Source organism: Oncorhynchus tshawytscha, linkage group LG01 (genome assembly GCF_018296145.1).
Source record: "Oncorhynchus tshawytscha isolate Ot180627B linkage group LG01, Otsh_v2.0, whole genome shotgun sequence".
Lineage (NCBI taxonomy): Eukaryota > Metazoa > Chordata > Actinopteri > Salmoniformes > Salmonidae > Oncorhynchus > Oncorhynchus tshawytscha.
This window is the reverse complement of record NC_056429.1, coordinates 38,963,379-38,976,101: the sequence shown is the minus strand read 5'-3', so window position 1 is coordinate 38,976,101 and position 12,723 is coordinate 38,963,379. Positions and strand designations below refer to the sequence as shown.

At 42.5% G+C, this 12,723-nt stretch overlaps 1 protein-coding gene across 1 annotated transcript in view; it reads left to right on the top strand.

The window, feature by feature from the left end:
* LOC112250505 (collagen alpha-1(XXIV) chain) overlaps nucleotides 1-12,723 on the top strand; it is a 205,918-nt gene that overhangs the window by 57,135 nt on the left and 136,060 nt on the right. The window contains exons 7-8 of the mRNA XM_042321159.1: nucleotides 4,724-4,777; nucleotides 5,459-5,512. Coding sequence (XP_042177093.1) covers nucleotides 4,724-4,777; nucleotides 5,459-5,512 — 108 coding nt within the window. The remainder of the gene's footprint in view (nucleotides 1-4,723; nucleotides 4,778-5,458; nucleotides 5,513-12,723) is intronic.

Here is a 12,723-nt window from a genome sequence, read left to right as displayed (position 1 = left end):
CCTTCAGTTTCACACGAATGCTGCCATCAATCCACGGTTTCTGGTTAGGGAATGTTTTAATCGTTGCTATGGGAACGACATCTTCAACGCACGTTCTAATGAACTCGCACACCGAATCAGCGTATTCGTCAATGTTGTTGTCTGACGCAATACGAAACATCTCCCAGTCCACGTGATGGAAGCAGTCTTGGAGTGTGGAGTCAGCTTGGTCGGACCAGCGTTGGACAGACCTCAGCGTGGGAGCTTCTTGTTTTAGTTTCTGTCTGTAGGCAGGGATCAACAAAATGGAGTCGTGGTCAGCTTTTCCGAAAGGGGGCGGGGCAGGGCCTTATATGCGTCGCGGAAGTTAGAGTAACAATGATCCAGGGTCTTTCCACCCCTGGTTGCGCAATCGATATGCTGATAAAATTTAGGGAGTCTTGTTTTCAGATTAGCCTTGTTAAAATCCCCAGCTACAATGAATGCAGCCTCCGGATAAATCGTTTCCAGTTTGCAGAGAGTTAAATAAAGTTCGTTCAGAGCCATCGATGTGTCTGCTTGGGGGGATATATACGGCTGTGATTATAATCGAAGAGAATTCTCTTGGTAGATAATGCGGTCTACATTTGATTGTGAGGAATTCTAAATCAGGTGAACAGAAGGATTTGAGTTCCTGTATGTTTCTTTCATCACACCATGTCACGTTGGCCATAAGACATACGCCCCCGCCCCTCTTCTTACCAGAAAGATGTTTGTTTCTGTCGGCGCGATGCGTGGAGAAACCCGCTGGCTGCACCGCTTCGGATTGCGTCTCTCCAGTTAGCCATGTTTCCGTGAAGCAAAGAACGTTACAGTCTCTGATGTCCCTCTGGAATGCTACCCTTGCTCGGATTTCATCAACCTTGTTGTCAAGAGACTGGACATTGGCAAGAAGAATGCTAGGGAGTGGTGCACGATGTGCCCGTCTCCGGAGTCTGACCAGAAGACCGCTTCGTTTCCCTCTTTTTCTGAGTCGTTTTTTTTTTTGGTCGCTGCATGTGATCCACTCGGTTACACTGGTTGTAAGGCAGAACACAGGATCCGCGTCGCGAAAAACATATTCTTGGTCGTACTGATGGTGAGTTGACGCTGATCTTATATTCAGTAGTTCTTGTCGGCTGTATGTAAAGAAACCTAAGATGACCTGGGGTACTAGTGTAAGAAATAACACGTAAAAAAACAAAAAACTGCATAGTTTCCTAGGAACGCGAAGCGAGGCGGCCATCTCTGTCGGCGCCGGAAGTTACTCGGTGTATCAATGTTTCCTAATGGCAGAGGCTGGCGCGCTCGCCTTAAAATTCAACTAACTTTCAGATATTTATCATTTTACTTCAGATTTTATGATTAACCATGTGACAATGATTCTGAGAAATGGAAAACGTAATTGTTGAAATGAAAATGTGCATACATCATAACTTTCACTCAGATAGGTAGAAATGGTAGGATAAATTGTAAGCCTCCCCAAACTTAACTCACGAGCTGCTTATGGTCTTTACTATAACACCCGTAAAAAAAAATGTGAATGGACAAGCGCCTGCATGTGAAAAAACGTGCCAGCCCTATGGATATCAAAGGACCGTTCAACTGGTTTGTGCTGGTTCCGGCCATAAAAGGTTTACTGTTTCATGTAGGGGGTATGTGATTGTTTTGTTCTTTACCTGAAAATGACGATTGTGATAGATTTTTCCAAGAATATTGTGTAACTGTATAAGTGGTAGAACACACCTGCTTCCCAGGCCGCCTTCCCCAAACCTCTGGAATCCTGATGGTTAGGGGTTTATTTCTGTTGGTTCGCCTCATATGGGAATTGTATTGTGCTTGTCCTATTCAATGGGTATATAGAGACGGGACAGGGAGACTCGTTTAAGGTTTTACATGAGATAATTTCCTTATTTATTAGCAATTTAATTACTTTAATAGCTTAAATTGCTATTCTTGTGTGACTTTCAAGATGGCCATCAATGTGGATGGATACACTGTAGGCTCGTCACCTTTCTCATCTGTATCACGAGTCGTCATATAAACCAGAAAAAACAGCTGGAGTTTTTCAGACTCAGCTACCTCTGACAGGGATGTGGGATGTGGGCTGTGCTGTGCAGACGGCTGTGGTGTAGTGGCTGTGGCCAGGTCATTAAACTAAGCTTGTCTGTGGTGAGAGTTGGTTGGGAGTTGGCACCAGACGCCCCTGTAGTTGGTGGGTAAGCTCCAATTCAAACCCTATCCATTCACAATTTGGGAGTGTAAACAAAAACATTATACAATTTCATTATGCTGCACCTTGTCAATTTCACTATCATTCTGATGTGAAAATGGTATTTCTTTAAGTGGATAAGTGTAGGTTTCAGTTGTTTGTGCATAGTTGGACAGAAAATTGTACTTTATATAAATCTCCCTTACTGAAAAACCACACAATTGGAGCAATTAATATGTGAAATTTCACATGTGAAAATGTTCTTTAGGAACATTACACATCACGTGTGAAAACAAAAATGAGTCATTGTGATACACAGTGCTAACAGTGTTTACAATTGACATGTTTGCATTCGGAAAGTATTCAGACCCCTTCCCCTTTTCCACATTGTTACATTACAGCCTTATTTTGAAAAAAAAAAAAATACAAGACTCTAGTCAATATACACACACTACCCAATAATGACAAAGTGAAAACAGGTTTTTATGGAAGCCACTCCTCAGTAAAAAGGCACATGATATCCCGCTTGGAGTTTGCCAAAAGGCACCTAAAGGACTCTCAGACCATGAGAAATAAGATTCTCTGGTCTGGTGAAACCAAGATTGAACACTTTGGACTGAATGCCTCGACACAATCCTGTCTCGGAGCTCTACGGTCCATTCCTTTGACCTCATGGCTTGGTTTTTGCTCTGACATGCACTGTCAACTGTGGGACCTTATGTAGACAGTTGTGTGCCTTTCCAGATCATGTCCGATCAATTGAATTTATCACAGGTGGACTCCGATCAAGTTGTAGAAACATCTCAAGGATGATCAATGGGAACACGATGCATCTGAGCTCAATTTCGAGTCTCATCCGAAAGCACTGTATTACACAAGATCATGTTTTCACATGTTCACATGTTGTCGCGTGTAGTTTCATGTTAGCACATGTGGAAATGTTGCATCCCCATGTTGTCACATTTATTTCACATGAGATCATGTTTTCACATGCTCACATGTTGTCGCACGTTATCACATTAACTTCACATAAAATCACATGGAACATGTGAAATTCATGTGGTTTTTCCGTAAGGGCTTCCGGACCGCACACAGAGACAGCAATGTCCTGTTTTCCTCTCTGATTTGTCAGAAAGAGGGCTCAGACATTGATGGATGTGTTCTGGTGTGCCCTTTGACCCTGTTGTGGACACCATGGGAGGCCAGCGATGGCCCTTGAGGCTTCCCCATTGGGTTCTTTTGAAACATCCTAAATCACTATAGCTAACACCACATACACACAATGACTCATCCTCAGACCCACACTGGAGGCGGGGTCGGAGAGAGGGGAACTCTTTGTCTTTGTTTGTAAATTGTGTTGTGAAGTCTAAGGGATGAAGGGAAGAAACGGAGGGATGAGAAAAGAAAAAAAACAAGCAAACCTGTGTCTGTCTGAGGTCCCTGGTTGATGTACCGAAAGCTGAAAAGCTTCAGTTGACGGTTGTTTGAGCGCAGCATGAAATGTTATGAAGAATGGCTCATGGGATCTAATAGAGGCTTTAAATGAACGCCATGCACTGTTGACATTTTTCAAACAGAGGAGAGAAGGAATCAAGGTTTCACTGCCAGTAACTTCTGCTGCGGTACAACGCGCACACACACACCCCTCCCTGCCCTTAACAGCTGAATGCTTGAATGGGCTGTCAGTCAAAACCAGTGAAATGTAATGCTTCAACCCCCGGAGAGAAATACCTGTTGAGAGCAGGTAATCAGTAGTGATGAACAGGTATTGTAGTATAGGCCTCTGAGGTGTCACCTGTACTCAGGCAGAGCATCCCTTGATCAGACAGGAGGACCCCGAGTCTAAACATAGACTTCTGTTAAGAGGGTACATAAAATACTGGCTTAACATTTGTCTCAGGCCCAGAAAATGTGGATTGTATGTAATTTCATGTTTAGGTGTACTGAAAGAAGAGTACTCAATGGCCTGGGAAATGTTTGGACTTTCATTGAGTGAAGGGTATAGAATAAACTTGAATTACTATGACATGTTATGGTTAAAAAGGGGAAAGTAGGTGTCTACAAAGCAGTCATCCTTTTGTAGCATTTTGTCCCTTTGTTAGTGTGTGTACGTTTCCACTGTCTGTATCTCCTCATCTGTGGGGTGGCTTTGTAACTCAAGAGAAGCTTAGGACCCGTTCCCCACCAATCACAGTTGTCAATAACTGAGTCACGTCTCCAGTCATTGGCTGAGACTTGAAAGACGCTTTGCAGAAATCCATGTCAACCTTAACGGAGGAACAGCACAGATCTCTCAGTCATAAAGGAGATAAGACTCCGATAAGAATGAGTCACTTTGTTGTTATTGGAAAAGACGGTACTGTTGAAACGGGTGGCGAACTTTGCCACAGTAAAGAGCAGCACAGATAATTTTTTTAAACCTTTGCACTTTGATCTCCCCTGTACAGTATGTAGTGGAGGGGGTTCTGGCTGCTATAAATAAGTGCTGACCCTGACTCTCTGTGTCACTGTCAGGGCTCTAAGGGCGATCCAGGACTGTCCCCAGGTCAGGCCCCGCCAGGAGACAAGGTAAAGAATGATCTGACCTAGTCTACTCTGGCCAGCAGACAGGCAGACAGACAGACAGACAGCATGGCTTTGTCTCTCTGTTTCTTCCTCTGTTTCTCTCTCTGTTTCTCTATCTCTCTCTCAACATCTAACTGTCCCTCAATCCCTCGCTACTGGTTTCTCTTTCTGCTTTCCATCTTCTGCTCTCACTCTCAATCTCTTGCCTTACCTGATTCTCCCGTTCAAAAACGAATACTTCACTCAACCACTCTTGCCCCATATCTTTCAACTTCACTTTAGCAACATCTGTTCCCTCTTTCATTGACTCCACAACTACACATTTAGAGGTTTTCTAACCCTTCTTTCTGATCGGTATTTCCTCCTCTCCTCTCTCACTCTCAATTCAACTTCCTTTTATTATTCTCTTCATCTCTAATCACATCCTGTATTCCTCTGATATTTATCTTCTGATATCTTAGTGTCTCTCTGCAAAACTTTGGCACAGTTGCTACCTATTATCAGTCAGTGAAACTTCCGTTGGCCTGTGTTCTAACCATTGCCAGCTGCAGCTCCCTGTTTCGTCTCTTTTAATCTGCCTTCTTATCCTTATCTGATATCTCTTAATAGTTGCAGTTCATTGACTTGCTAATAACTTATTTGATCAAGTCTAATGTTGTCATGGTTTTCTCCTTTTGTTTCCAGGGTGACAGAGGTCCACAAGGTCTTCCAGGTCCAGAAGGGTTTGCGGGTCCAACGGTAAGAGTTTAACGGTTATAACATCGGGGCTTTTTTTAACCTCTGGCTCTGACATACTGTAGACATATTATCTAAAGCAACTGTCATTCCATTGGCTCTTTGAAGGCATGAATGATGGGAACTGATCCGGATCCAATTAGATTATCATATTGTCATTTAATGAGTTCCCTGCATGAGCTTCTGTTCTGAATCTGAGCTATTTCTGCTCGCCTCACACATGATGTTCCCGCTGCATAAGCTTCATAAGTATTAGCCACACCTTAAGAGGAGGCCTCCAGTGGGCCCTGGCTGTGTTCAGGAATCAGGATAATGTTACCCATTCACAGAGAGGGTCTGTCTCTCAGACAGGGGCCGGGGAGCTCCTAGTCCTAAGCCACCTCAGCCCACCCTGCTGTCGCTCCATAGGGCTGGACACACACGCACACAGATACACACGCACGCATGCACACACACACTCATGCGTGCGTCGCCCCGGGACCCGTCTGCGCCCAGGCTCCGGGACTCCTTGCCTGAATCTTTAAGAGTAAAGGCATTCTGAGCGAGGTTATGGCCCCTGATGACAGGCACACCATCCGATGCCTCTTCAAAAGAGAAAATGGCATGAGGAGAAAGAGGAAGCAGAGAAGGAAACCAATTAAATTCATACATCAGCACGCACAGCTCACACAACTCTCCTCAGTTTAGTCTCAGAGATGAGAGCCCTTATCTGTCTCCACATGCAGCAGCTGGCTGTGGACTGCTACTTTAAGCCGCTAGCCCTCATCTTCTCTGAGGGAACTGGGTTCAAATACTATCATTTCAAATAATGTTGCTGTGCTTGATAGAGCTTGCCTGTTGCATGGAACCAATAGAAAACTCCAGGCAGGCTAAAGCAAACGCTCAATATATTTGAAAGATTTCATATAGTATTTGTACCCAGGTCTGATCTCCGAAGGTTGGCCTTTACCTTGCCTCCCAGGAGGACACAGACCAATGTTTGCAGTAGCTGAACCTAATACCCAGACCATCAACTGTGCCCTGGGAAGGTATTTTCAGAGGAAATGACTTCAGCCTAAGCCCCTTACCCCCGAGTGGGCTTTTTATTGAGTGTGAAGGTTCCTGTGTCACAACCTAGGAAACGGTGGAGGAGAGGAGCTACACAGAACGCAGGCCTGTTAAAAAAGGTTTCGCTCTACTGTCCCCCCAAAATATGAGTTAGCTAACCTACTTTTAGCAACAACATTTGTTGTTGTTATGGCCGTCAATGACAAATTATAAAGTTGAAGATAAAAACAACAGGGTTTTAAATGAACTAAAAACTCATTACAGTTAGAAGGATTTGTTGTTTGTTGAACTTAGGATACTCTTTGAATGTACTACTGGTCTGCCCAATTCCGCAACATGCTAACGTGGATCACAAACAGACAAGATTCAATGTGGATTCAGATAGAAGCCCAATCCTGTGGTTCATTGCCTCTAAGCTCAATTATATTCATTAATAACTTTAGTGAAGTGGGCAACATAGCCAAAACCTTTGTGATTCACAGCACCCTACTAGCGTGGAGGGACTGTAAGAAATACCTGGGCATTTCCTCCCAAATATGTTCTCACTCGCCTATAGTATGCAACCCAGACTTGCCAAAAGCCCTGAGTGATGCCAACTTTAATCTTTGGCATACTCTAGGGATCAGGACCTTTTCAGACCTGTTTCATCAGAAAACCACTATACTGAAATCCTTTCAAGTGAATTCAATGTGCCAAGATCCATTTATTTTTATTTTTAATATCTACAAATTAGGCACGTCATTTCCTCATTTACTTCCAATGGGAGGTTTAGAGCTCAGCTGAATGAAATTGAGTCCCTTCTTGCTACAGCACAATCCATCAGGCAAAATCTCATATATCTGTAGACTTCTTTCTGAGAAAGGAGGCTCCTCCTTTACTCCTTTGAAAATAATCTGGGAAAAGGACCTTTGTTTGACTATCAGTGATGAGTTATGGGTGGATGTTTGCGACAGAGTATACTGCACCTCTACTCATGTAAAAATGAAAGAATCTAATTACATTTTTTTTTTTTTTTACAAATTGTATTACACCCCAGTGAGACTCCATAGAATGAATACATACATTTCTCCTGACCATGAAAGGTGTACCTCTGAAAGTGGAACCGATAGGCATGTATTTTGGAGTTGTAGAGAGATTACCAGATTTTGGCACTCTATACATACTGGGGCACAGAAAATGCTAGATGTACAGTTTGGTATGACCCTGTGTATCAATCTTCTTAATGCCCAGCAGGACTTTGTTATTGATCATGACAGAGAAAATGTGTTGATGACTATCACATACTTTGCAAAGAAATGTATTCTTCTATTGTGGGCTTCCAATACTTTTCCTACATTTAAAATGTGGATTGACCAGATTGTTGACTTTCTTTCTCTTGGAAAGCTCACTTATGACCTCCACAAGAGACAGCCCAAGTTTGATAGACGCTGGTCTCCACTATTCAACTATATTTCAAATGGACAGAGTGAAGGGGGGTGATTAGGGAAATGGATACATGTTGTGTAAGGTGCTGTAAATACTAATTCTTTGCTTGTCGTCTCAGCTAAGGCTGGAAATAGATCATAGGAACGCTGATAGTGCTGCTGAAAGTTTGTTTGTTTTATTTTGTATTTTCTTTTCTTATATTATTTATGTCTGCCATGTTTGTGAATGTGGAATGGGTTTTGTTGGTTGATTGAAAACACGTAAACTTGTTTAAATTTTAAATTGAAAGAAAAACTTTAAATTGAAAGAGAAACTTTAAATTTAAAGTTTTTAAATTGAAAGAAAAACTTTAAATTGAAAGAAATTTTAAATTGAAAGAAAAACTTTAAATTGAAAGAAAAATTTTAAATTGAAAGAAAGTTTTTCTTTCAATTTAAAGTTTTTCTTTCAATTTAAAATTTTTCTTTCAATTTAAAGTTTTTCTTTCAATTTAAAGTTTTTCTTTCAATTTAAAATTTCTTTCAATTTAAAGTTTTTCTTTCAATTTAAAAACTTTAAATTGAAAGAAAAACTTTAAATTGAAAGAAAAACTTTAAATTGAAAGAAAAAGCTGAGGCTAAGCACTAGTTTACCTAAATGCAGGATCTGGCTGTAATACAAAGACTGAGGATTATAAGCAAGCTGTCTAGACTTTGAAGGAAATATCTCATTTTTATTGAACCGTTTATACATTTTATATTAAATTATTACTTACGATTTCTCTCGTAATCCAGTTGTTTTCTGCCTTAGATGTTTCTCATCATGTTTTATGGTAAAATAAATCCTGGTTTGACTCTACCAGAGTACTCTTTGGGCTACAGTGTCAAGGAATACTGATCACAGTCACTTGTATTATACATCCAACTGACCTACATTTAGACACAGTTTAGCATCAACTGTCCATTTATTTGACATCTGAAAGTTTTCTGACCAGTACAAAACCTTTCTTGACACTATCAAGTATGGTTGAATGGTGGGAACCCGGTTACCGAGATTTACAAAGATTTACCACCCACAACCACTCCATTTTCCTGGGATAAATAGCTGCGAGAAACCTGTAAATTATAATTCATTATTTATATCAACAGCATGACGTGAAATGGAACTGTTCAATTATATGCAATGTCTATATCTGGTTTCTCTAAGGCTTTCTCTCTTTCTTTCTGCTCTCTGCATCAGACAGTCCATCTCAGTATGGAGTGCATGTAGACCTATCATCTCATGGTAACTTTCTTTCTTGTGACAGGTAGGCCTACATTTGCTGCAGCATAGCCTATGCTACAGTGATATAAGGACTGCATTCGCGTCTAATTTACACATCTCCGTCTTTCGGGGGTCACCATATTTTTAAATGTAAAGATATATATTTTTTTATTGCAGCTTTAGAGTTTTAAAACAGCCTATCACTTGAATATCGTTGCTTTAAATCAGAGCACGCACAAGCAGTCTCTGTCTCTACATCGATTCCATTCAAATTGCATCCAAAATAGATCATCCTGTTCAAGATATCCTAGTCTATGACTTTCAGGTAATGCATTTAATGCAGTATTAGCCTTATATATAACCTATAGCCTCTGTCTCTTGCGCAATACACACTCACCTGTGCTCAGCTGCCCTCTCTCCCTAAGAAAACGCTCCTTAGCCCTTGGAGACCCATGCAGGAAAAGCAAGACTAGAATAGTTTCCTGGACATCGTTTTTTTCCCCCGTTTTTTTCTCATACCAATAGTGTATTCGAAGAGGGAAGCAAGCTCTTGTTTACTGCGATGGCGGTAGGCTATAGCAGTTATTTATTCAGACCCATAACCATTCAATCTACGTGAAGAGAAGTTAAAGCCATCTGCATCTAAATCTAGTCCTATCTTATTTAAGCATGTCATTTGAATAATGAAGGTTAACTTTTGTTTTCCTTATTTCATTTAGCCTAACTGTTAAAATAGCGAGGAAGTAATGAAGCAACAATAGAGATAGAAAGAGGAGGTAGGCAAAATAACACTAGGGGAAATATTATGAAAGGTATATATGCGTCAGCCTACTAATTATACAAATAGACCATATTATATTTAAAAATAAAATAAAATTCGCTAGACTATACATGTTGTAATGTGTACGCTGGGAGTTGGGAAGTAAGTACAGGGAGTGCAAATGTAATAATAAATAGAACATAGTACAAACCAAGAAACACAAAAAGCATACAGACATGAAACAGAAACAGAGTCAATAACGCCTGGGGAAAGAACCAAAGGGAGTGACAGATATAAGGGAGGTAATCAGGAAGGTGATGGAGTCCAGGAGTCTCATGAGGCGCAGGTGCGCATACCGATGGTGGCAGGTGTGCGTAATAACGAATAAATTGTTGATGTTGTGCGCCAGAGAGGGGGAGCGGGGGTAGATGTGACAGTCCCCCTCCCTGGTGCGCTGCTCCAGCCACAGAACGCCGACCAGTCGCTTCTGCTGAGGCATGGGAACCTGTAGAGCCGGCTGAGTTGCGGGAACCTGTAGAGCCGGCTGAGGCGCGGGAACCTGTAGAGCCGGCTGAGGCGCGGGAACCTGTAGAGCCGGCTGAGGCGCGGGAACCTGTAGAGCCGGCTGAGGCGCGGGAACCTGTAGAGCCGGCTGAGGCGCGGGAACCTGTAGAGCCGGCTGAGGCGCGGGAACCTGTAGAGCCGGCTGAGGCGCGGGAACCTGTAGAGCCGGCTGAGGCGCGGGAACCTGTAGAGCCGGCTGAGGCGCGGGAACCTGTAGAGCCGGCTGAGGCGCGGGAACCTGTAGAGCCGGCTGAGGCGCGGGAACCTGTAGAGCCGGCTGAGGCGCGGGAACCTGTAGAGCCGGCTGAGGCGCGGGAACCTGTAGAGCCGGCTGAGGCGCGGGAACCTGTAGAGCCGGCTGAGGCGCGGGAACCTGTAGAACCGGCTGAGGCGCGGGAACCTGTAGAGCCGGCTGAGGCGCGGGAACCTGTAGAGCCGGCTGAGGCGCGGGAAGCTGTCGCTCCAGCTAAGGCATGGAAGCCTGACGAGCCAACTGAGGCATCCCCGGTTGCTTCGGCAGTGGCACTTGGACCCGACGTCACCAGTAAATCCCTGTTGCTTCCCCTTGGTGAGGCGTGATTCTGTTCCTGTGTTAAATGTCTGTACACTACTCGTGTTTCTTGTTTTGTTCCATGTTTAATTTATTTTTAAATTCACTCCCTGTACTTGTTTCCCGACTCCTAGAGTACACGTTACACATGTAACTTTGTAGGCTGCAGGTGTTGCACCAGAATCTCAGGTTCTCTTAGCTTTATCATGGTTTGAACGAGGTGCGTAATTCCATTCCATATAATACAATACGGTACATCTATGTTTTTTGTGATTTGTCTGTCATGTGTAATGTGCAGTAGCCTATAAACCTATATCATACAGTGCCTTCGTAAAGCTACCCTTGAATTTGTCCATGTTAGGTTACAGCCTTATTCTAAAAAGTATTTCATGTAGGGCTCATCAGGCTGAGGTATCATCAGGCTGAGGTATCATCAGGCTCAGGTATCATCAGGCTCAGGTATCATCAGGCTTGAATTTCTGATCAAAGCTTTAATCAAATACAGACAGACCTATTTAAATGCTTTATATGCTTTTGAATGACACTTCCTGTTTTGGCAGGAAATACGGGGTTACCTGGGAGTAAAGTGATTTGTTCTCGGGGTGGAACATTTGTAAAATACGGGAACATTTCCAACCCTTCGAATCAAGGATTACTGACTAAGCATATTCACTTAATTATACAGTACATTCGACTGGCCTCACTATAGAGTGAAGTCAGTATAGCATCAACTGTTATTTCATTGGACATCTGTTTTCTAGCTAGTCATGGTAAAATTGTGAAATGTTTGTCCTTGTATGACTGTCTTTATGAAATTTAAGAAAACCAGATCAAAGTATGAAAAATGACTGTTACTTCTCCATTGATAAAGTTTGATCATAAAGTTACTGGTCCCTCTCCCCTGTGTCAAACACTTGGGTTCATTATTAAGGGGACACGGTGGCATCCCCTTAACTCTCCTTTTAATACACCAATGGTAACATGATATGCTCTTACCTAATTTAAATAAGTACCGCCTTGGAACCAACATTGGACAAGGTGTGTTTGCAGAGAGGCATGGTTCATATAGCTAGATAGCTACTCTACTGGTGCCAGAATTTGACTGTAGGGTGTCAGAAAATATAATAAAAAATTGACCCTATTCATCAATGGCTAAGATGCCATATGTTTCCCCTTTCATCTGTGTCTGGTGTTAGCTACCGTAGTTACTGGCTACCTAGGTCTTCAGCCAGCATAGAACAAAAGGGGGAAAGGGTCTTTCAAAACTCAGATGCAGCTGTCAAGTCAACACATCTGTCAGTGCTGCTGTGCATCACAAGAGACATCATTGATGCAATTTCAATATTCAAGTTGCTTTGTGCTAGTGATGCGGAACAAAGCTTCCTGAAGCATTGATGCTTTCCAGCCAATTGTGTTGAAAATAGGTTCATTACCTGAGGCTTTGAACAACACAGTGTACACTAGTGGCACCTGCTGGTCAAAAGATCTTAAAGCAACCAAATTATGAAAGATTATATCCCACACGCTGTAGCGCATGCGCGGAGTAAACTTTTGGTCTTCTACCAAACCAATACCAAACCAATCAGGTGGTTGTTCGACGAAACAAAGATTCTGACATCATTGATC